The sequence below is a fragment of the Carya illinoinensis genome, chromosome 13 (assembly GCF_018687715.1).
Source record: "Carya illinoinensis cultivar Pawnee chromosome 13, C.illinoinensisPawnee_v1, whole genome shotgun sequence".
In the NCBI taxonomy this organism is placed as follows: domain Eukaryota; kingdom Viridiplantae; phylum Streptophyta; class Magnoliopsida; order Fagales; family Juglandaceae; genus Carya; species Carya illinoinensis.
Genome location: NC_056764.1, coordinates 25,626,847 through 25,652,482, shown reverse-complemented (window position 1 = coordinate 25,652,482; position 25,636 = coordinate 25,626,847). Strand labels below are relative to the sequence as shown.

The 25,636-nt window shown below is 36.2% G+C and overlaps 2 protein-coding genes across 6 annotated transcripts; one reads left to right on the top strand and one right to left on the bottom strand.

Annotated features, from left to right (window-relative positions):
• The first annotated feature begins 4,202 nt into the window (after positions 1-4,202).
• On the top strand, positions 4,203-7,746 carry LOC122292820 (uncharacterized protein At5g41620-like). Its single transcript, XM_043101342.1, has 3 exons — positions 4,203-5,130; positions 5,335-5,460; positions 6,013-7,746. Exons 1-3 carry the CDS (start codon positions 4,678-4,680, stop codon positions 7,423-7,425), a joined length of 1,992 nt encoding a protein of 663 aa, XP_042957276.1. The 5' UTR covers positions 4,203-4,677; the 3' UTR covers positions 7,426-7,746.
• Positions 7,747-8,908: 1,162 nt separating this feature from the next.
• Positions 8,909-25,402, bottom strand: LOC122292819 (bifunctional nitrilase/nitrile hydratase NIT4A). Of its 5 annotated transcripts, none has more exons than XR_006237041.1 (7): positions 25,144-25,402; positions 24,463-24,642; positions 12,567-12,860; positions 11,556-11,837; positions 10,155-10,385; positions 9,708-9,765; positions 8,909-9,626 (listed from the first exon to the last, which is right to left on the bottom strand). XR_006237041.1 is itself a non-coding variant. In XM_043101341.1 (5 exons), the coding sequence occupies exons 1-5, from the start codon at positions 25,283-25,285 to the stop codon at positions 10,234-10,236; spliced, it is 1,050 nt and encodes a 349-aa protein (XP_042957275.1). In that variant the 5' UTR covers positions 25,286-25,401; the 3' UTR covers positions 9,957-10,233. The 5 variants fall into 5 exon arrangements, 1 of the variants encoding a protein (XP_042957275.1); XR_006237040.1 differs by having other exon boundaries at positions 8,909-9,604; XR_006237039.1 differs by having other exon boundaries at positions 8,909-9,765.
• Between the last annotated feature and the right edge of the window lie 234 nt (positions 25,403-25,636).

The window sequence follows — 25,636 nt, the reverse complement described above, 5'->3', positions numbered from 1 at the left end:
ATCTTTTTTCTTGAGTCATTGGAGAAAAGACTTCTTGTTGGACTTAGCATATTTACTTTATTTTTTTGATGAAGTAGGTTTTTATTTTGCTTGAGGAATAGGATACACAGACTCTTGAACCAGCGTTTTAACAATAGGAAAATTTGCAGGAAAATCTTCAATATTTCCTAGATTTGGAGAAATTAGAGAAAAATATCTGCTAACATTATCAATCACGTCTTGGGTATTAGAAAATCTATCTCACCACTTGACAAACCAATTGTAGACAAGGATACTATTTTTCTTAGCATAATTCCACTTCAAAACCCAGGGAACTTTTTATTTCTTGCAGAAGTGAAAGGAAACAAAGAATTTCTAACCATGCTGATTAGTCTTGTAAACAGCAAATTATGTAGCAACACCATTGAGTTTATCAGGAAAAATTTTCAGAATGGGGTCAAATTGTGTCCACCATCTTAGAAACCATAGAGGGAATTGTAAATTGAAATTTTTATCAAAGTTAATAAACCATGAATGAGTCATATCGATATTCTAAAATAACATGAATTTGAACCAAACTTCAATTTAGTCATAGTTTCAATAGGAAACATTTGAGTAATAGATTTTCTCGACAGCATAGGGATGGGTCCCCATTTTTCTTCAGCAATCAAGTTTAATATGTAAATACTGTGGTAGATCAAGTTGGTTTTATTAGTTTTTATCAAAAATAGTTTTAATAAAAATGGATTGTATTTGGGTGAGAATGGAGGAATAGTATTAAAAGTTATTCTTAGTATTTTTAGGAACCCACTAAATACTAGGAAAAAATATCCAAAAGCGACATTGTAGAGATAAGTATATATTGAACGACTAGGTTCAATATAGTCGTTCAATATAAAACAAGTTCTAGCAATATTACTTTTAGACATAATCACCCTTGAAGGAGAATGTTTATCAGGATTAAAAGACTGAATAGATTGATGGGATTTAGCAAGAATATTAGCATATGGAAGTTGTATAAGAGGCACATATCCCCAGGTAAAAGTATTGTTGCATTTTTTTTTTTATTTATATGGTAAAATATAGCATTCAAAACGCATATCAATTAAAACAGATAATTTAGACTAAGAATCATCAAGGAGAAATAATGATTGTTAACATGATTATAAACTAAACAATGTGAAAGTGCTTTAGAGTTTTGTCAATTATAAAAAATTATATTTGTAAGTTTGGTGGTAGCATATATAGGTAGCAAAGCAATGATAGATAGGCGAATCAAAACATGGTTTTTGAACACGTTAAGCCAAGAAGCATATATATATATATATATATATATAACCATTGTAAAATTTAGTATTTATTAGTTGCGGGCATATGTTTGTTTCACACATGATGAGACCATCAAGAAGATAATTAATTTATTTTAAAGAGATGGAACTCTTTTGTTTATAAAATTGATTTTCACAACTCATGTACAGTATTCCTTTACTACAAGGCTCAGGCCTAAATCTACATGTTGTTTGCATATATACATGAATGTGATCTTGAATGTTCAATATTTGGAATTAAATTAATGAGAACATAAGATAGAAGGGACCAGGAATACAACATTAAAGGTTGAATGCTTTGAATTAAACTAATGAGATCGTATTATTCTTTACATCCTTTAGAACGCTAACCCTTGTGATTGACCCACATGTTTTTTTTTTTTTTAGATGTTAATGGATAAAAAAAAAATAAATAAATTTGTTGGATCATAGGACAAGGGGCAAAATGTAATCTAGAAAAAAATACAATTTAGTTAAGGTAACATAGACATTAACAAAAGATGAAAAAACAAAACAAGAGGCACCAATCATCTCAATGTAAACCTTTAAGGATAGTTAATTTTGTCCATCAAACAAAAAATATTTTAAAATCTCAAGAATAAAGAGGTAATTTGCCCAATCAAACACAAAATACTATTTATATGCCTGTAGACATTTTACAATAAAAAATAATGTTACAAATCATACCATCATCCTACTTTCATTCCATTATATAAAATGTGGCATTTTTATCATCCTCATATGATCCTTTATTTTTTTAAAGAATAAATATAAAGGTTGATGTGCAATGACACCTCATCGTTGTGGGATAAAAATGAGAAGATGATGTAGTTTATAGAATTTTCCTATAATTAAATAGATGTATGAATATTTACTCGGCAATAAAGTGAAGAGATTTGAACGTTGGCTCTCACTCTCCGAATAGTATTATTTGAATGACTTTACACTATACATTATCTACGTGACATAATTTAATTTATAAGATTTAGTTTTTAAAATTTATCGTTTAAATTAAATTATATCACATAAATGATATATAAAGACTTTCAAATAAAATTATTTCTCAGCCAAAGGCCGAAGTCCACTGACCGGCCACATGCTTAGCAATATATGAAATTGAAAATGTTGAATTTTAACACAATAATTAAAGATTTACAATTCAGATATATGCATATTAATGTTGCTATAGATAAGCTAAAAGGTCTTAACTTTTATTTGAAAAATTAATTTGATAAAAATATTAATAACTAAACAATACAACCATAGAAGAACCTTTCAGAAATGATTACTTTATTTACTTTGGATCATTCTATGTCTTCGATCCAAAATAGGTTTAAACAATTTACTATATATGAGAAATTTTTTTTTATTTTTGATTTAATATTTAAAAACTATAATCAGTATATCAATTTCAAAAATATTGTGTTAATTTTGAAAAAATTTTAAAACATGGTGAATATTCTAATGTTAATGGTTTAGATTTATTTCCATGATTAAGAGTGTTAATAGAATTATTGCCAATAGAGACTAACACCCCAATTGAAATAGTAAACTACATTTTAAAAAGATAGATTCGAGTAATGTTATATACACTCGTGAAGTATGTAAGTACTGTATCATTTTGAAAAAGAGTGATTTTCATTATTAAAAAATTAATTTTCTTTTCATATAGATCCCGTATTAATTCACTTTTTTCAAAATGATTACGCTGCATTTACATATTCACAACTGCAATTATCATTTCTCTTAACTTTTTGCCTTCAATCCCAAATTAAATTATATTGAACCGCCCTGTTAATACCAAATATGAACACATATAGTCGTAATTTTGTCATAGTATGAGTCAATTCCTTTAATAAAAATAATAATAATGAGTCTAATATATTCACATTGGTCAACATCTCCACATGTGTACTCCATGCTGTTCCCCTAATCCTTTCAAATTCAACGTGGGTTTCCCTCTTCTACTTAGGAATAAACAAGGAAACTTCTTATTGTATATGTGCTTAGGGAGTATGATTGAGGACACATTTATTAATATTAATTAAATATTGCAAAATATGAGGTAGCCAAACAAAAAGAACATTCCAGCTGCCAGATTAGGGTTTGATTAAGAAGGAAAATGCTACTTAATTAAGGAAGCTTACAAGTAATCTCGACCGATTGTATTTATTTTATTTAATGATTAAGAAAGTAATTATTAATAAATTATTATTTAAAAAAATATTTAAAGGTGTTTGAAAAATGGTTGACATAAAAATTAACAAAAAATAGAAAAGTGTTGATGCAATGCGGGGGCATTGATCTTGATCTCTCTAACATTTCTCAAAAGACAATGTTAGATCTACATAAGAATTTTACAAAATCAAGTTTTAAAAATTGACGTGGTTTCATGTTATATAATAGATCTACTTTTATAACAAAACATACTTTATACTCTGATGTATTTTATACTCTACCATATTATATTAATCTACATTAATTTTGAAGTTTCTTTTTATAAGATTCATATGTAGATTAAGCATTTCTAATGCAATTTTCATGATATGAATATCATTCCATCGCTATTACGAGAGTATTTAATAATTAATTTAAAAGAAATTAATTGTTAAAAGAAAATAAAATTTAAATAACTTTCCATCTAAGACATATAAAATTACTTAAAATGTTTCAAATTAACTGTATTTATTCTTTCATAATTTTTTTTTTTTTTTAACGGAAGAATAAAATTATTATAAATTAAAGAAAATGAACTGTACAAAGAACCTAGTCAAGATTCTGACCGTCCATTCGATTCACATGCACGTCCCTGATTGAATGCAGTTAGGCTCACGTGTCGGCCACGTCCTCTTATCTTTCTTTTAACCAAAACACAACCCGACAACATCGAACATATGTAGGCTAGCATTTCCAACACACACTCTCTCTCTTATTAACTCTGCTTTACATTCGCTCTTTCCCTCTCAAGATTTCTGAAACAAAGCAAAGGGCAGCCAAAGGTAGGGGGGAGGGCAGTCGAAGTCCCTTTGATTTCAATCAAAACCTCCATTCCAAATTCTCCATCTTTTTTGACAGGTCTCTCTTCCAAGCACTTTCTAGGTCCCCTTAGATCTTTAAAGACTGTCAAATGCTCCCACAACCAGAATCTTTGACACCCACTTTTCTTTGCTAAACTCTAGGCCAACAGTCCCCCAATACTTGCCATAAATAAAATAAAAAAGAAGATCAGCTTCTAGTGCCCCTCATGAAGACTTTAGCGCCAACCCAAATCTTGAAAGGCTTGAAAATCCCAGAATTGGGTCTTCAAGATTCTTAGCGACAACTCCGGTGTACTGTTTTTTTTTTCGGTTTTATGAACCTTTAACATACAATGTCTTGGCAAAGCCACAACAACTTGGAAGCAAGGACAGGGAGTGTGAGCAAGATCAGAAAGCGAGGCTGTTCATCTTCGTCGTCTTCTTCGTTGGTCCGTAAGTACCGGTTCAAGCGTGCAATTCTGGTCGGAAAGCGGGGCGGTTCGAGCACTCAGGTCCCGACGTGGAAGACAAGCGCTAGATCGCCTTCTTTGGCGATGGAGAACGATGAATTTCCCAAGCGTCCGACTTCTAAAGGTGGCGTTGTCGGTGGTAAAGGGAAGGACCTACTGTCGGTGTCTGCGCGGAAACTGGCTGCGACATTATGGGAAATCAACGAGGTTCCTTCGCTGCCCGTGAAGAAAGGCTCAGAGGCACTGAAGGATCAAAAGAAAGAACTTTCAAGCCGACAGAGAGCGCCTAAATTGTCCCGCCATATGTCAGATCCATGTCGTAGTCCTATTTCAGAGGTGGGTTTTCTATTACTTTTGGACTTGGGTTTTAGATTCAGGCATTGGCATTGGGATTTCCAACACTCAAAATAGTTCTTTCGCTACCATTGAATCGGATCTTGTACACAGCATTAGTTTTTCTTAGCTGGGAAGGTTGTATATTCAGTGATTATATCGTCGAAGTGACTTGTGTTTGTCTTTTGTTTTTTGTATATTATGCAGAGAATGGAGCGATCTGGAGGTGGTGGCAGTCACCAGAGAAGAATATCAGCCATTTCTCACATGCCGCAGTTGACTGAGTATTGTTTGGGAGCGCTGGACTCCATTAGCAGTGCTGGTTTGGTGGAGGTAGGCCAATGCTGTTCATTTTTGGCATGCAGGGAGTCACATGAAAAAGCTTTTCAGAAAAAGAAGAAGAGAAAAATATAATATGATAGTGACATAGATATCGTGTTTGGAGTCATTTTCCAAAGTCGGCCATACTTACACAACTTTTTCCTCACAGTGAGTGGTCCATTAGCTAGTTTTCTGTCATTTTCGCTTGTTTCTGAAGACGAAAGAAAAAAGTGGTCCAAAAAATGTTAAACACCACCGTTTCGATTTTTAAAGCTTTTGAAATACGGAAATCAAGTCTTGAAAGTTCCACAGAAGGCTCTTGAAAACTCATCATCAAGTCTTGTGCCTTTAATTTTCTCTTTTTTTTCCTCGAGCATTTTACATGTCCACTCCAAGTTTGTGCCTACGTGTGTATTTATTTATGTGCATACGCATATTTGTTTGGAGAGAAACATTATATGTTTGAGCTTGCATTCAAGTTCATTAGCTGTGTTTGTTAGAGAATGACGTATATAGACCCTTGATAAGTTTTGGTAGTAAGAAGGATATGCTTCACAAATGCAGATTGAAAGTCATTCCTTGGGCAAGATTCATCGTAGAGGTTTGACTGAAATCAAGACCCGTTTGAAGGAGGTCAGTAATGGCCTAACAACATCCAAGGAGCTTCTAAAGGTTCTGAATCATGTTTGGGGCCTTCAAGAGCAGCACTCATCAGGTAGATCAGTTGTCTCAGCCCTGCGCATTGAGCTTGATCGCGCTCGCAGCCAGGTGGACCAATTGATCCGGGAGCAAAGGTCTAACAGCAAAGAGATTGAGTACCTCATGAAACATTTTGCAGGAGAAAAGGCAGCTTGGAAGATCAAAGAACGAGAAAGGATTTGTGATGCCGTAGCATGCGTAGCAGAAGAACTTGAGGTCGAGAAGAAACTAAGAAGACAGACAGAGAGATTGAACAAGAAGCTTGGTAAAGAACTTGCAGATACAAAGGCATCCCTGTCAAGGTCAATGAAGGAGCTTGAGAGGGAGAAGAGAGAAAAGAAGATTTTGGAGCAAGTTTGTGATGAGTTAGACAGAGGCATGGGTGAAGACAGGGCACAAGTAGAAGAACTAAAGAAAGAATCGGCTAAAGCTCGGGAAGAAGTGGAAAAGGAAAGGGAAATGCTTCAGCTGGCTGATGTATTGCGTGAAGAGAGAGTCCAGATGAAGCTCTCAGAAGCCAAGTATCAGTTTGAGGAGAAGAATGCAGCTGTGGATAAGCTCAGAAATGAGCTTGAGGCCTACTTGAGAACCAAAGTAGGTAAAGAAAATGGTGATGGGTCTCCAAAGTTCGAAAAGATCAAAGAGCTTGAGGCTTATTTGAAAAGGATCAATTTTGGGTCATCCCAAAATGTGGAGAAAGAAGAGGATGAAGGTGAAGTGGCAGATGGAGAAGGTTACTGTGAAGGAGATGACTCGGCTGAAAGTGATCTTCATTCCATTGAATTGAACATGGACAATACCAACAAGAGCTACAAATGGGGTTATGTTCACAGAGATGATGCTCAAGATGATTCAAGAAAGGTTTCAGTCGATAAAGAATCAAAAGCGAGGAAGTCTCTCTCTGAGAAGATTCAATGGGGAAGCATTTGCTTAAACAGGGGAACTTCCAATGGTACAAATCGGGACTTAGGTCCTAAAATTCGGGAAAATTCAAATAGGTTCAATCAGGAAAGATTATCTGAGGTGCTTTCACGAGCTCAAACACTAGATGATGGTGATGAAAATGGCAGGGATGTCTCTATTAAGGGTCTTAGTGATCGTATTTTATCTGGTCCAAGAATAGCATTGGTCCAAAGCTTTGCTAGTCCACCCAGGCAGTGGGGTGAATTCTTGGCTTTGCAAGCTCCAAGCAACGATGCCTGGGAAAGTTCAACGGTGTTGCAGGTAGAGGATTTGATGCCAAAGGTCGCAGGAACAAGAGACAAATTTCAGACTTAAACTAGATCAATATAACAAAACATTTTCCCTTGTCATGTTCTTCCCTCTGACCTACGCATTGCTTGCATGTTCTTGAAGTGTTCAAAGCATCTTGATGCCCCCGTATGTTTGTGCCAACGAGTCGCCGATATATAGGAAGCAAAAATGTAAATAGGATCTCATACAAAGTTGTACGGGTCCAGTATAATTTTTCTGTACAAAGCCTGCTATAGGCCAAGAGCACCTGAATTTTGCAGTGAGTTTTCATTTATAGATGGTTCTGTGTAATCTTGACCAGAGGAAAATGTGAATTCAAACCTTTTTAATTTTATGTTGGCTAAAGCCATCTGTCTTTATGTGTAAAAGAGGTTTTAGTTTCATTTCAATGGTAAGAAGAATTAACAAAAGGATCAAACCAAAGTTAAATGAAGGGAAACAATGATTATCTCGGTTTTCCAAGAGCATCTGAAGATAGTTTGATTCAAGGAGAGAAAAGTAGATCTTGGAAGAAGTTATTCTTTTTTGCCTATCTGGAAGTATAATTTTGGCACCTTGATCCTTCAAATTTCTTGAGATCTGTTCAACGTTTGGAGTCCACATGATGCCCATATTGAATTTGATACAAGGGTCATATCATTTTTGTTCAATGATAGCATCTGCAAGAGGCATTGGCTGGTCTATTTGGATCATATACAGTTTGATTAAAATGATAGCATCTGCCAGATACCCTAACATGGAGCCAGCCTAACATTTTGTTAGAAATTTATATATTCTTGGGTTTTAGGGATAGGGGCAAGCTAACCATTTTGGATTTTGTGTAAATTATTTATTGAATCCAATGTTTATGTTATCTTGTATGCCTAACTTTCCAAAGATATCTTCTCTGCCTAACTTGCCACAAAATATAATAATAATAATAATAATAATAATAATAATAAAAAATTAATTAATTATTTAAAAAAAAAAAACCCCAGAGAATATCTTCGTTTTCCTTCTTAATGTTGTATATTCATGCATGTGAGCTTATTCTCATAAATTCGTTCAGGTATTAGTCGCATTACACTTTTCATCTCAAATTATTAGAACTGAAATATTGCATCCTCAAACTACCAAAAACTAACACACTATTTACTATTAAAATGAATGAAAAATAGGTAATGTAAACACAATTTTGATGGTGGCATCTTAGGGGTTGTTTGAATAATGAGATGAGATTATTTTAGATGCAAGTTGAGAGATAAATAAAATATTGTTAGAATATTATTTTTTAATATTATTATTATTTTAGAATTTGAAAAAGTTGAATTGAAATTTGAAAAAATTAAATTGTTTATTATATTTTATGTGAAAACTTAAAAAAATTATAATGATGAGATGAAATGGTTACTCAATCCAAATGGCCCCTAATGGTGAGTACAAAAGGTTAGTTGTAGATTTAATAGTTTGGAGTACAAAGTAGGGGATGTTTGATAATTTGATGACAGAAAATATAATTTTATTCGTGTGGCTAAATTAATATTGCATTCATTGTTTGAATAGAGAGAAGAAGGTCGAGATGATTGAATGACATGCTGGAGTTTGGATGCAAGTGATGAGGTGAGATCATTTGGCTCTATCTACATGCACTCACACTCAGCATTCAGCCAAAATAAATTAAGGTGGGCAACATGTTGGCCTAGAGCTTGGCTATGCCCAGACAAAATGCGTGCAAGGAAAGATCTCTCTGTGCATGAATGTCCCCGTTTTCTTTTACATTACCCCTGGCTTTACTGTCCCTCTTCGACTTGTCAATGTCTGGCACTAATAAATGGGGGTAGGGGTCTTCCCCCTTTGGAAGTTCTCTTTATTCAGTGGTGGGAAATGGGAATACACCTTTGCCTACATTCAACTTATCTCGGGTTATTTCCATCATTCAACTCGACGTTATCGCATGAACGCTTGACCCCACTCAACTTATGAGTTGGACGCTTTGAAAGTTCATCTTGGCACTTTAATCACTCGGAGTTGCAAATAATTATGGTTTGGTGCATGCAGCTTGTTTCGTTTGTTGAGGAGCCATGAACACCAAACCTTCCACTCATTATCACTAGACAATGTTTTCTCAGGAGTACCTTCAGAATGTTGAACTATAAAAGAGTTGTAGGATAGATTGACATCTTTATCTTCTCTGCCTGGTTTTTCACTATGGCATGGCCAGTCTCTGTCAGACACAAAGGATTAACCTCCACCAAAGCAAACATCAAATCAGATCTGGACCAGAATCTGTTCCATGAAAATTTACCAAAGATGGTGAAATTGTGTACCAGGGGGGGTTAAGGCAGAGTGATGCTGAGTTCTGACAAGTTGTCATTTATATGAGAACTGCATGAAGTGACGTTGGAATAGAATCACATATGAATGAGTCCAAATTTAGACAAAGATATCCAAGCAAGCATGCATATGCTGCAAAGTTGCATTCTTCCATCCAAAGTAAATTATAATTATAATAATAACAAAAAAAAAAAAGAACCCAAGCAAAAGAAAAAGAAAAATCAAACGAAATAGGTTCAGGGTTTAAGTTTTGGAAAGTGGTACATGTTAATATTATAGGAAGTAAAACCATATATTATTTTTTTGTAATTATTAAATAACAACTATATGGATTTGTACCAACAGAATAACTTAAGCTATGCAAGGAAGACATATCTTTGCAGGACGATACAGCATTGAACATAGAAATCTGCAAACGGTAATAAAGAGGGTGTCATTACCAGTGCCCTTCCTATTATTTATGACACAAGGCCCATATTTTGCAGAAGTACCATTAATGCTGGCTGGTGAACATTATAATTACTTGTGAGCGCCTTCAGTTTCCTCTGATGCTGATGTGAAAGTAACCGGTTTTGTTGGATGGTCCCTCACAATCAAGCTTAGCACTTCTGGCCTTGAATAGTGTCCAACCACATCAAAATCAAATTTTGCACGTGCTATTTCTCCAAGATCTGCATCGTTTTTTTTTTTTTCCCAATCCATTAAAATCAGAGCTAAGTCGCTAACCTTAGCCTTTTGCACAACCATTTGTACCAATAAAAAAAAGAAACAGAAAAAGAAAAAGAAAAAGAAAACAGAACTCACTTTTCTGGGTGTGGTATGCTCTGTCCAGACCAAGTTAATATAACATTACAACTATACAAGGACAGAAAAGAAAAGAAAAAGAGACACACGACCATAAAAAGGACAATAGAAAAGGGGGGCACAAAGTCATAGAGAAATTAATTGTAAAGATGGATTGATTTTTCAACAGCTACCATTTTTACCAAAAGAGATTGCGTAAATCAGATTGAAAAAGTTTAAACCATAAGAATTTCCATTCAGATTAAGATGAACGATGGTGTGCTCCGCCAAGGATACTAATGTCAACATTGGTCACTGCACCGTCGGACTTAAGGTTGATATTTCAGAGGTTTATCGTTTTCTAAATGAAAAACTAAGAAGAATTGGAATGGCTGCAAAAAAGCACGCAACTTGCTGACACACTGATGAACCATCATCTTTTAAAAGCAGGTTGCTGGGAAAATAATTGTTTTCAATCATTCCATAGCATTATATTTTCACCTAAAATAATATTTAAACTACAAAACTTGCACACATGCATGCACTTATGGGCACACGAACTTGAATAGGATTCACCTCCAATGTTTTCTGAGAATATGCTTCTTAAAATGGGAAAAATAATTCATGTAGATGCCATGCTTACAAGAAAAAGAGAGATTATTTTGTAGAAGGGCCTGAAATTCTTATACCACAGTCCAAATTAATTTTAGCCTCTACAGAAGGTGAGAGTACTGACAAATGGAGAAAAAGAAAGAAAGAACAAAGTATAGCATCCAGTCCAGATGGCTTCTTTAGGTCTTATCGTTGCATCCTAACACTTACGGATAGAACCGGTCCTAGATGGTTTCTTTCCGTCCCTTTCACTTGGCATCCTTTCTCACTCCTAAACTAAGATGGATTTACAGAGAGATTCTTATGCAAGAGTATTTTTAACTCTTGAAACAGTACGGAAAATTTTAAATTAGGAACCCAAAATGTTCTTTTTTGAGTGATGGTGTGAAATTCATGAATAACACAAGAAGGAAAGTTTGAGGAAAGCATATACAACAGTGACATACCTAGATCTGCTGAGATGAGTGCCTCCCCATCATAATTGGGTCCTGCCAGAACAGCCCCTGATGGCGATATAATGACACTGCCTCCAGCAGAGATAACAGAATCTGGTATGAGGTCCTCCTCTGTTCCTGAAAATACATACTCTGGAGGAGGGGGGTAATCTTTCCTTCGACAGAATTGGTTGGCAGATAAAACAAAACATCCACCCTCAAGGGCAATATGGGTCATTGATGATTGCCATATGGGCCTGGCATCGGCCGTAGGTGCACAATATATTTCAATGCCTAGAAAACAAAGTGTTATGTATTAAACCTAAACATAAGAGATGTCTAAAACTAAATATCACGCAACAAGACAAGGATGATATAATTTCCACCGAGAAAAAACATCATACAGTACCAATACCTACTTTCAGATTCAACATTTTCCACAAAAATTGCTTCAGATGGCATTCAATCATTAAGAAGAAATTACGAGGAGCTGGAGCACATGATTTAACAACATATATCTGGTAATACACTTAAATAGGATAGACCTAGCCTGAGAGCTAATATTTGACCAAAAAAAAGCCAAGATTGGAGAGGGCAAATGAAGGTTGCCCGCATGGACCTGGGCAGAACAATGTTGATCTCCAAAGTTGAACAACCCGAGCATGCAGCAAATTTGAGCCCCAGCAATGTGACGTTCTAAAAATATTTATGTCCAAAGTACTTGAACAGCTGGGATCTGGTTAAATCCAACAAATGCACACACCCAACCACATGCATATGTGAATGCACATGCATGCGTCCAAACACAGCATAGCCAGTAATTGCATCAACAAGGTGGCTAATACTTTCTTGAAATTCTGCAGTTGCTCCAGGCCTCATACCAATTAATCTCTCTAAAATTGCATCATCGTAAATAAACAATCAAACCAGCTATCGGTTACCAACCTATAAGATAAAAAAATTATGAAAAAGAAACTTGAAAAATGTGACAAAATATTCATATTATTGTTCTTTGCTACAAACCTTTAGCATACATGGCTGTCCTTAGAAGTGGCATTTTGTTTTCCCAACAAATGGCAGCTCCTATTTTTCCGATTGGTGTACTAAAAACTGGAATTGTCGATCCATCTCCAAATCCCCAGATGATACGCTCCAATGCTGTTGGCATAAGCTTCCTGTGCTTTCCCAGGTAACCACCTTGAGAATCAAAATATAGAACAGTACAGTAGAGTGTATATCCATCTCTCTCAATCACACCCATTACCAAATACACCTTATACTTTCCAGCCATTGCTGCCAAACGGTCAACTTCAGGACCTGCATTGTATCAAACAAATCAACGAAAATTGGGAAAACAGATATGACAAATAAAAATTAAGCCTGCAAAGAGTGTCAACCATAATATCAGCAAAAAACTCATGCTTATTATATTTATTTTCATTTAATAGATATGCTGCTACTTAATAGTAATTCTTCAGGTTGAGATACCGACCAAAATCAAATCTTTGGTCACTGTACATAAACAAAAAGCTCCTTAAACAAAGGAGTAAAACATTACATATTTAGAAGTGGTTACAAGTAATAATATAGATGTGTCATTTACATCAATGAACAATCATATTGCAAATATGGGTGCGGGGAAATGTGTGCGTGCATGTGTTTCTATGTGTGCAGTGAGGCTTACAATAAGAAGAAATTCCAACAATAAAAAAGGTTATAATATAGAGAAGGTCGAACTAACTCTAGGAACGATAAAATTAATGCTTTATAGGCTTCAAAGAGTACGAGAAATCAAAATCTGAAATTTCTTCTATTAGGGAAGAAATAGTCCCATACAATGACTCAAAGAAGCTACTTTTAATAGGCAAACAAAAACTTTTTTGATAAATGATTAGTAGCCCTAGCCCAAGTATACAGGATGTATACAAGAGAAAGCACGTAGGTAATGATTAGAACAGATACAGGTACAAGAAAATCATGGCGACATAGCCCAATGAAATCTATAACTATTGCCCATAAAAACAAGGTATTGATGAAGAGACTTGTAAGTTCATCCAAAAACCGTTCTTGATCTTGGAAATTCCTATCATTTCTTTCCCTCCAAATACACCACAGTAAGCATATGCAGACAATCTTCCACATTGTTGCGACTTGGAGATTGCCATATAAACCTCTCCACCAATTTGCAAGAAGATCAACCACCCTTTTGGGCATTGCCCATGCTAAGCCAACTCTCCGGAAGAAATCATTCTGCAAGGCGCTTGCAACCTTGCAGTGAAATGGCATGTGATCCACTGTTTCTCCACCTTTTTGTACAGCCCCAATCCACTACTATGATCCGGTGTTTCGTTAAGTTGTCCATAGTTAAGATCTTCCCTAAAAACGTTGTCCATGCGAAATAGCAGCCTTGAGTTTACTCCTCTAAATGCTCCTCCAAGGGAAGGAAATACTATTTTGAGAGGTGATAACCTCATAGAATGAATGTAATGAGAATTTCCTCTCTCAGAAGGACTCCAGAGCATCTTGTCCGCCTCATTTTGTTCATGCTGCCACAGAGTACAATAAGTTGAAGAATTTTGCAATGGAACGGACTTCCCAATCATGGGCTGCCCTAAGAAAGTTGACATTCCATGAAGAGCACCACCGGAGACGAGCAATACATCAGCCAATGAAGCATCGCACTCATGTGGGAACCTATAAACTGTAGGGAAAGGCTTCTTTGAGGGCCTTATCTCCACACCACAAGTCATGCCAAAAACTGATCCTGGAACCATTTTTCACCAGAAATCTTGTATATCTGGAGAAGCCATCCCCCCATACTCTTCTAACCTAATTATATACTAGACTTAGTATTATATGTTATTATACTAGTGTTATTATACATTAGTATACATGTTATTATACATTGGTTATTATACATTACTATTACATGTTATTATACTTTAGTTATTATACATTAGTATTACATGTTATTATAAATTTATACATTAGTATTAGTGTTTATACATTAACATAACAAGTTATTATACATTAGTGTTACATGGTAGTAATAGTATGATGTTTACATATACTAAACTATTGTTAGTCAATTTAGTCTTTTTATATTATAGTATAAGTATGTTTATAATAATTAGCTCATACTATTATTGAATTTAGTTATATAAAATATATATGATGAATGTATAGAAAAATACATATATTTTTATAATATATATAAAATATCAGAATTCAGAGTCGGAGGGCAAAGTTGGAGCCGGAATCGCAACTCTGACCTTTTGGGGGGAAAAAACTCCGACTCCGACGGAGCGTAGTCGTATTTTCGCTTAGCCCTAGTTGCATCATCATATAACTAAGGATCAATTTTCTGAACTCCTCTTCCGCTGTCCACGCACTTTCGCTAGTTGGCTTGCCGAACTACTTCACCAATAACTGCCTATACTCATTACCTCTACTTGATGCAACTTTTTTGACAAGAAGCACATCTTCAATAACATCTTGCTGCAGTTTCGGTGGTGGTTGAAATTTTTTTTCCAACAGATTGCATTTCTCCATCAAATGAATACAAATTAAAAACATTAAGGATGGGGATGATTTGCATATCCGGAGAGATTTCAAGCAAATAAGCATTTGAGCTAATCTTATTCAACTCTTTGTATGGCCCAAACTTCCTTCACTTGAGCATGTGAAAAGTTCCTGAAGGAAACCTTTCACATCTCAAATGCACAGATACCATAACACCTTAACACACTTGAACACGTCGATGCTGGTTTGCTGTTGTGGCATAGGCTATGGTTCAGATGATGTCTTCTCTATGGTTCTAATTACAGAATTGTAAGTAAACTTAGCTTGAGGGATAACAAAAGCCCATGTCTTCACGTGATTTCCAACAAGTTACCCAAGATATGACTGACTAATTCCTCAATTTACCCATCCTCCAAGAACCATCTTTTTTAGGTGTAAGTACGGCAGGGATAGCACAAGGGCTTTTGCTCTCGCACACCAAACCTATGGCAATCAACTTCTCAACCCGCCTTAGCATTTCAGCTCGCTGCATAGGTGGCATTCTTTAAGATGGCAGATTTGGCAAAGCTACTCTTGATACTAAATCAAGAGCATGCTGAATGCCTCCCATGGATGACAACCTTGTGGTACTTCATGATTCATCATTAACTAGCTCCCATGAGAGTATTGACATTTAGGTCCCTAAAACCAATATTCCTTAAAATTTAGATAGAAAGCTCAAAAAGACCCCACATAAGCTTCCCCATCCATTCCTTATAATAGGGAAGAGCTACAGTGCTTCCCCAAATTTAGGGAAGAGCAGTAGCTTATGTTAATATTTTTTTATGAATATTTAATTCTTCCTACCTCTATGTGCACTGGCCTCTCTTTTTCTCTACTGTTGTAACAACCCAACCCACGCTCCAAAAAAAGAACTTCCACAATCCCGAAATACCCCCCACCCCGACTTCCCTTTCCCCAAGACTCTCTCCCTCTTCTTCCAGCCCCCCCCTCTCCCACACACACAAACACCACAAAAACCCCAATTTATTTATTTTTCTTCTATCAATCCTTCTTTTTTCCCTCCTCTAGACCCTTTGTTTCCCCCAAAAACTTCTCACACCATTCCACTTAGAAACTGCCATATATGAAGCTCTCTCTCTCTCCCTCCCTCCCACACACACACATTCATCATTGAAGCTCGAAAAAATTGTGCTCTACTTGAAGGGTTTGAATCTTCATCATCACTGGTAAGATTTCTCTTTCTCCAGATTTATTCACTTATTCCATATTGTATTTTGCGGCAAATTTCATCTCAGTGGGCGCTAATATTGTTCACTCTATAAAAAACTAGCTTGAGACTTGAGTCTGTTCGTTTTCTACAATTGTTTAAACAGGCTTGAAAAGGTAATTTTTGTAAAAAAAAAAAAAAAAAATTATATCCAAAAGTATGTATTGCTGGTTTTGCAAGAGAAATTGGGTATTGTGATTTAACTTTTGTAATTTAAATCAGCCTTCCAAGAGCCTTTGGTGACGAGAAACTTGCGTTCTGAGAAAGTAATAAGTGGTTGTGCAAGGTTATACTAAAATGTTGGTGTGATTGGTATTTCAATTTGTGGTTGTAATGGGGAACTACATGGGCTGGTTGGAAGTGGTTTGTAGAATTTTTAAACGTGTATCTGGTCGTCTGACCTGTTGACAATGACATCATTATGATTTGTATATTAAAATTCAAGAAGATTATTAGGAATTGGCTTTTATAATTAATCACTGTTGAAGTAACTATTTATATGGCTGAGTTTAGACCTTATTACATTGAGAACAATAAAGGAACGGAGGCTTGGCTATGTGCTGCCCAGCAATGCGTTTTGTAATCTAGAAATTTGGAGTTTTATAGTTAGTGAGAACAATTTTTTTAAGCATATCCAGGGGCTGTCCAGATTTGATTCTAGGTAATAAATTTAATGCAAATCTCATTCAAGGCTTGGATATGGAATAAATGCCTCTTATTAAAGATTATGTTGATTTAAAGAGTTAAATGGGAAATCTTTTAGTGTGGGAGTGATGTATTTTATTGGTCTTGAATTAGGTTCCAAGTTACTGTTGTTAAAGGACCATCGTGCTTATTACTTTGACTAGCAGACAAGTAAGTGGCTCTTTAATGGGTATCTGATAAAATCAGTTGCTCTTGCTTGAATTTGTGCACTTTGTACTTGTAATTCGAATTTGTCTAAACTTTGGCTATCTGCACATTTCTATGCTATTTTGATTTTAAATGAGAGGAACTGAGCAAATTTGGTAATGGAATATGTCAGAATAGATGGAGAAATGCCTAAACATACATTTATGCGGTTTATGAATTTTTGGAACTCATGTGAGCATGCTATTTATTCTTGAGCTCATGATATAAATGTCAAACGGACAGCAACTTCTTTCCTTATTTCAGCCCACAATTCTTTCCTTATTTCTCCATTCATTATTCTGTACAGTTAGCATACATTATTTGATAGATTATAGTTTACATGTATAGGGCTAGAATCATGCGGGAACTTATTTGCTTTCCATGTATAGCATTCTTGTAAAGACTATATATAATATATAGAACTCAAGGCCAAACCATTCGGCCAATTCATACACTTTGACATGGTATCAAGAGCCTAAGGTTATTGTCTCTCTCGAATTTTTTTCTCGGTTTCGGTTTCTCTCGTGTTTTGGTATTTCTGCACCCGACGACACAACTTCCTTTTCTCGGCATTTTGTTTTCTGGTTTGGTGTTTTCGGCACCTTCTTTCTCTGGTTTGGAACTTTTCGGTGGGGTCTGTTTCAGTCCCGGGTATTTTTGGCACCTCTCAGATCATTGGTGATTTTCAGCATTCTGGTCTGGGCATTTTTTTTCAGCACTTCTGTTTCAGACCAAAATTCTCAAGACTTTTCCGCACTTCTCTTTTCTGGTTTGGGTGTTTTGGCACCTCTGTTTTCTTGTTTTGGATATTTTCAGCCTGTATCTTCGGTAGCAGCAAAACTCGTGGAATTTTTTCGGCTTTTGTGATATTTTCGGTACCAGGTCCTTAACTTCTTTTATTTTGGTATCCTTTATTTTCTGCTATTTTGCTTTGCCTCGGGTTTCATTTATTTGCAATGAACTCCGCACCTATGTGTGCCAAATTTATGGGCAACAATTATTCTATGTGGGCTTTTCAATTTGAACTTTTTCTCAAAGGAAAAGATCTTTGGGGTCATATTGATGGCACAGATTGTGCACCCACTCCTAATAAATCCAAGGATTCATTGTCTTCTCCTTCATGGGCTGTATTTGAAGCTCGGGTTATGTCTTGGCTTCTTGGCTCTGTTGAGCAACATATTATCACCAACTTGCGGCCTCATCGCACCGCTCAATCCATGTGGACTTACTTAAAGAAAGTATATCATCAAGATAACAATGCCCGTCGTTTTCAGGTAGAGCATGCGATTGCCATGTTTCAACATGACAATCGTTCCATGCAAGACTATTATTCAGTGTTTCTGACTCTTTGGAACAAATATTCTGATCTGGTTATCACGGATGTTCCTATTGCCTCTCTTTCCATTATTCAACATCTTCATGAGACTAGTCGACGCTATTAGTTTCTTATGAAACTCCGCCCTAAGTATGAATCTGTTCACTCTTCTCTGCCGAATTGCTCTCCTGTTTATTCTCTTACTGTTTGTTTTGGTGAGTTACTTCGTGAAGAACAATGGCTTAGTACTCAAGTTACTTTGGAGCAATCTCATGGTAGTTCAAGGTCTGTCCCTGTGGCTTATGCTGCTCAACAACGAGGACCACCTGCACATTCTAGCACCTTGCAGTGTTTTTGCTGCAAGGAATTCGGGCATATCGTTGCTAATTGTTTCAAGAAATACTGCTCTTATTGCAAGAAGAAGGGTCACATTATCAAAGAATGTTGCATCCAACCCCCAGAATCGTCAAGCCCAGGCATTTCAGACTTCTGTTATTGTACCCCCTGCAGTGACTTCTATGGCCCCTAGCTCTTCTTCAGGTGATTCCTCTGTTCCTGCACCTCTTGCAGTGAGTTACTGCACACCCGAAATGGTGCAATAGATGCTCATTTTGGCATTATCAGCAATGGGGTTCCAAGTAATAATTCTACTAAACTTTGGAACGTGGACTCGGGTGCCTCTAATAACACGATGAATGCCTATTCTAAGTTCACTGATGTGTTTCTTGCTCCTCAGCTTTCTACAAATCTTATTTCTGTTGGTCAATTAGTTGATAACAATTGTGCTGTTAATTTTTCTAGTGATGGTTGTGTTATGTAGGACCAGGTAATGGGGGAGCTAATTGCGAAAGGACCTAAAGTGGGGCACTTGTTTCCACTACTTTTGCATATTTCAGCACTTTCTTTAGTCTCTTCTATTAAGTCTTTTGCTTGTAATAATATTTCAGATCTTAGTATGGTACGGCATTGTCGTTTAGGCCATCCCAATACCCATATCTTATCTCATGTATTGAACTTTGGTTTACTTGGTAATGAAGAACGTTCTTCTTTATCTCTTGAGTGTGCTTCTTGCAAACTTGGTAAAAGCAAAACTCTTCCCTTCCCTTTGCATGCTATTAGAGTCTCTCATTCTTTTGATCTTATCCCTAGTGATATTTGGGAGCCTTCCCCTATTAGTTCACATGAAAAATTTAAATATTACGTGGCTTTCATTGATAATCATAGCAGATTAACTTAGGTCTACTTTCTTCGCTCTAAATATGGGGTTTTTCGTACTTTCACTAAGTTTTTAACGCATGTTGACAATCAATTTTCTGCTTCTATTAAGACATTATGCACAAATTCCAATGGTGAATATTTATCTACTAAGTTTTAGGCATTTTTGACTTCTAAAGGTATTATTCATCAACGTTAGTGTCCTGTTACTTCCCAGTGGAATGAAGTAGCTGAACGTAAAAATCGTCATCTCCTAAATGGGGTACGTACTCTTGTTAGAATCCTATGTTCCATCCATGTTCTGGATTGATGCTCTGAAAACTGCTACTCACTTGATTAATTGTTTACTGTCTCAAGTCCTACACATGGAGTCTCCCTATTTCCACTTATTTGCTAAGCAACCTAGTTACGATAACCTCCGAATCTTTAGTTGTGTATATTTTGTTCATTTGCCTCCTCATGAGCGACATAAATTATCTGCTCAATTTGTTCGATGTGCATTCTTGGGATATAATGTGTGTCAAAAGAGATTTGTTTGCTATGATCCTACATTACATCATACACGCATTTCTAGAAATGTTATTTTCTTTGAAAATCAACATTTCTTTCTTGTGTCTTTTGTGCCCTCCTCTTCTACTGTGGTTCTCCCCTCCTTTGAGCAACAGTTCTCGGATCTTCCTCTAGTCAGTTCTTGCTTTAAACCAAGTATTGTGTATACAAGACACTCCCATCTCACAGTCTCTTCCGGTGGCTCACCCGACATCTGATCCTATCACGCTCCAAATTTAATCAGTTGTAGCACCTTCAGAACCTTTGGTATGTCGCTCTCCTAGAGTGTTTGTACCCCTGGATAGGTATGGGTTTCCCTCTTCTAGTTCTAGCAATTTTATTTAAGCTCTTACTGCTGCATTGTCCAATTTTGATATTCCCACATCCTATTAATACGCTAGCAAGCATAATTGTTGGCAACAAGTTATGTAGGAAGAGATTGTCGTTCTAGAGGCCAATCACACCAAGGACATTGAGCCCTGTCCTCCAACCATAGTTCCTCTACGTTGCAAATGGGTTTACTTAGTCAAGGTCTGCTCTAATGGAAGTTTGGATCGTTACAAAACACGCCTTGTTGCACATAGGAATAATTAGGAATATGGTGCCAATTATGAAGAGGCTTTTTGCTCCTGTGGCTAAGATGACTATTGTTCGTACGATTCTAGCTCTTCTTGCTTCCAGTAATTGGCCACTACATCAGATGAATGTCAAGAATGCTTTTCTTCACGGGGATATTAAAGAGTGTATTTATCTGAGGCCAACCTGTGATTGTTTGCCTCTCCAACTTCACGTGTGTAAGCTTCGTCGCTCTCTTTTTGGTCTCAAACAAGCTCCTAGGACCTAGTTTGATAAATTCCGCACCACTTTATTACAATTTTCATTCAAGCAAAGCAAGTATGATACTTCATTGTTTTTTCAGAAATCAGACATGGGTATTGATGTTCTTTTGGTTTATGTTGATGATATTATGATAATTGGTTCTAATTCTACTTTACTTGGTTAGCTCAAGACTCATCTCTCAGAGTCCTTCCATATGAAAGATATTGGGTCTCTCACATATTTTCTTAATCTTGAGGTGCATCGTAGTCACTCAATCAACATAAACATGCTAGTGACTTGGTGGCTACAACTGGCCTATAGGAGGCTACTTCTATGGATACTCCCATGGAATTAAATGTCTAGCTTCAAAAAGAGGAGGGTGACTTGCTGATCCCAATTTATATCGGAAGTTGGTGGATAGCCTTGTCTATCTCACCATTACTAGACCAGACATTTCTTTTGTTGTACAACAAGTCAGCCAGTTTCTTCAAACTCCTTGTCATTTTTCATTTGGCTGCCTCCGAAGGATCATACGCTATGTTCAGGGCACTTCTGCCCATTGATTATTCTTTCTTGCAGGCAATTCTCCTTACCTTGCTGCTTATAGTGATGTTGATTGGGTAGGTTGTATTGATACGTTGCTTCATCAGTAGTTGGTGCGTGTTCTTAGGTGATGCATTGATCTCCTGGAAGAGTAAGAAGCAAGACAAAGTTTCTAAGTCATCTACAGAATCTGAGTACTGAGCGATGTCTCCTGCTTGTTCTGAAATTATTTGGCTTTGAGGTTTTCCTACGGAGTTAAGACTTCTCTAAGACTGATCCTACGCCTTTACATGCCAATAATACAAGTGTCATTCAGATCACGACCAATCTTGTCTATCATGAGTGCACAAAGCATATTGGAGTGGACTGTCACTCTATCCGTGAAGCCTTTGAAGCTCATGTTATCACTCTTTCATGTATTTCCATTGAACTACAAATTGCTGATATCTTCACCAAGGTTCTCACTCGTCATCGACATTGCTTCCGAAGTAGCAAATTGATGCTTGTTGATCAACCCACATCAATTTGAGGGGGGCTGTCAATGGACAGCTTTGCTGTCCACACTTCTTTCCTTCTTTCAGCCCACAATTATTTCCTTATTTCTTCACTCATTATTCTGTACAATTAGCATACATTATTTGATATATGTATAGGGCTAGAATCATGCGGGAACTTATTTACTTTCCATGTATAGCATCTTGTAAAGTCTATATATAATATACAGAGAGTTCTTACTGCAGTCGTATTTTTAGTTTTGATAAATTTTGTTTGGACTATATGTCATGTAAATACTAAAATTTTAATTGCTCTGACTGAACCTTGGAAGTGAAACTTTTGATGTTTATTTTTATTCATTTGTTGGGAGATGGCTTAAAAACCTTTTTTTGAAATTTCGCAAATATGAACTCTAAATTATGAATGAGATTCTCTCCGTTTGTAGTTTTGGGTTCAAGGTGTTACACTTTAACACCTTTTCTTTCTTGCAATTTGCCTTTTTCTAAAGACTAGAATAACAAACATAATTTGGGAACATCACAAAAAGATAGTGTTGAACCATTAGAAATAAATAAATATTACAATAAAGACCGGCTAAATAAAGTTCACTGTGTGAACAGTTTTTCCAATGAACATTTTTTTTCCCTTTTCCTTTTTTGGGCAACATAAAAATTACAATTAAGATTAAAACAACACAATATGTGAAATTTAAAATTATAAGTTCCTATGATTGACTATGTATTTTTCATAAATGCATGACTAAATAGGACCATTTGAAAAATATGGCAATTAGAAAAAAAAAAAAAGATAAAGAAATAACATTCGACTGTTGTATGGAAAATAACAGAAATTTGAATGTGGACTGTATTTGAAAAAACTAGGAAAGAGGCCTAATTCCCTATAATTTTGGGAAAATTTAGGAAATCCAATGCCAATACTCTAATAAAAGTAGAATCTCTGGAGCATAGTCATCAAACTTGAAGACTAAAGCTTCCTTCCCAACCTTGAAAACCAATGCACACATAAAAACCCACATCTTGACTCTTAGCTTCAAACTTGGCAGCAACCAAGAAACTATTAATCTTATCATGTTTAGAGGAACTAGTGTCTTCTTGCCTGAGAGGATGCAATGTATAGTTTTTTTTTACCCCTTTAGAATGAGGAATTGTTGGTTCTAGAGTGATATAATCATGTCATTGTCATATCACCATGGTCTAACCAAAAGAATGTGAGATACATCTAAAGGCAGAAGGGTGGCCTATATTAAAACCAGAATCATAGCCCTTCATCTTTCATAGAACAAATAAATCTTAACCAGCCAACTTCATTAGAAGTCACATGATATTGAGAAAAAAAATAGAAGATTAAGAAGCTAAAGAGCTAGATAACTTAAACTAGGGGCATTCTTTGCTTTGGGCTTAGATGCTCCTCCATCAGAGTGTGGGGTGTGTATGTGTGCTGATTTTGTTTTGCACAAGCATATAGAAAACCATGCACACAATTTAGTTTATTCTCCGGTTGAGAAGACATTGGAATCTGGGTCTTATAAAAACTTGTACTTTGCTTTAGTAATATCATCGGCAGGATTTCATTTCAAATCTAATGCAATTTTGAAAATAAATTTAGATCTGTATCTTACTCAGAACTACTATGAATCCGCCAACCCAGGACCTGCATTCATTATTCCATTACAAGTGAAAAACACAAAAAGACCTAGTTTGATCCAAAATATTTGCCTAGCATTCACATGCAGGAACCAAAGAAGCTAGCATGCATCCACCAGAGGGGTTTGGTCAGCAGTAAAGGTCACTCTAATGAGGCTTGATGGATGAGAAATGATACCTTTTGAGTCTAAATAGGTGAAAACAATAAGGGTACAAGACTTACGTCCAATACCTCTTTCACCGGATTCCTACTACTTCATTTCTTAACATCAAATACAAATAGAGATAAAAGTTTCCTTAAGAAAGAAGATACAACTAAAAACTAAAAAGTTGGACCAAAGTACTCTGGACCAATTCTATCACATAATAGGATATTCACAGAAACAAAACAAAAAAAAGAAGAACGGAAGGAGATTCTCTTCACTTCATCAAATTATAGTATTCATTACTTATTAGAAACAATAGTTGCTTAAAATGTTATGTGATTTCCAGAAGTCAAACTTCCTCTATATCAATTTTCAGTCCAAAACAAAATTCAAATGAATCAGGCAGCCTACGAAATTCCATCTTCCGCGTGTTAACAAATAAGTAATCCATCCAATCAGGATACATGGACACACACACACACAGTCTCACCTGGTATATCGATGGCTGATGCATGATACCTGCGGAAGTCCTCTTTGCCCTTGGCAGTTCGATTCCCAATGGTAACACCGAAAGTGGATCCCCGCGGATAACCACCCACAAATGCTTCTGGAAACACAACCAGCTGGGACCCATTCCCAACCGCTTCAGCCAGCAACCTCTCGGCCTTATCTGTAAGTTCGATCAGAAATTGAAGCCAGCACCACTAGCACTACAAACATCTTCATCTCAACTAGAAACATTACACTATCTCGCACGCAAGAGATAAATTATTCAATGTCTTTGAAACATACATGACAAACAATGAAGGACTAGCTAAATAAAATCACCCTCCACTTAATTCATTGCCCAGGATACAGAGCAAATGACTAAAGGAATTTTAAAATTATAATTATCAATTTTTGTGGCTTCCACTGATCAAGTTCTGAAAAGGGGGTAACGATCATGTAAACCAAGAAACACAGTAATTTAAGACTACATTAAGTAACAGCTTTTTCTTCTACTTTTTTTTCCAGAGTCCCAATTTATCTACATAGAAATCCAACAAAATTCAGGTTTAGAACTCCAGTAACATTCTGTGTACCATATCCAGTATTCCCATTTAACTCACAAGAGAGAGGCAGTTTGAGGAAGCCAAGAGGTAACAAGTATAGGAGAGGATAAAAGAGGGACCTAGAGTGGCGGGGGTGTCGTAGAAGACAGTGGAGGCCTGGACCACAGTGGCTCGGACCGTGGCTGCAGATGGTTCGGCGCCCATGTCGACCTCCGGGACAAGCGACCCGTCATGGACAGGCGGTGCGGGCGTTAGCGCCATGTCTTTTTGGTTGTTGGGCTTGCAAATTGGATGAACTGTGAAGTGCCAGATTTCTCACCCAACTCACTGTTATGGCTGCTTTTGCCTTTCGCTCCACAGAAGATACTTTGAACTTAAGAGACGTAGGCTGTTTTTATTTATTTATTTAAAATCGGAGGGTTGAATTTGTGGTGCGTGCGAGAGGTGTCCAGAAGTTACTTTGTCGGGACTAGAACACCAATTTAAGAGACGTAGGCGGTTTTTATTTATTTATTTATTTAAATCAGGTGAAATAAAAATTAAAAATTAAATAAAATATTATTTTTTAAATTTAAAAGAATAAAATTATTTTTTATATTTTATTTGTGAGTT

Coding starts and splice junctions, on each gene's coding strand:
- LOC122292820 (XM_043101342.1), top strand. CDS start 4,678: ATGTCTTGGCAAAGCCACAACAACTTGGAAGCAAGGACAGGGAGTGTG. Junction 5,131..5,334: donor GTCGTAGTCCTATTTCAGAG/GTGGGTTTTCTA, acceptor TATATTATGCAG/AGAATGGAGCGATCTGGAGG. Junction 5,461..6,012: donor GCAGTGCTGGTTTGGTGGAG/GTAGGCCAATGC, acceptor TCACAAATGCAG/ATTGAAAGTCATTCCTTGGG.
- LOC122292819 (XM_043101341.1), bottom strand. CDS start 25,285: ATGGCGCTAACGCCCGCACCGCCTGTCCATGACGGGTCGCTTGTCCCG. Junction 24,643..25,143: donor CGACACCCCCGCCACTCTAG/GTCCCTCTTTTA, acceptor TCGAACTTACAG/ATAAGGCCGAGAGGTTGCTG. Junction 11,838..12,566: donor GACAGCCATGTATGCTAAAG/GTTTGTAGCAAA, acceptor TTTGTTTTCTAG/GCATTGAAATATATTGTGCA.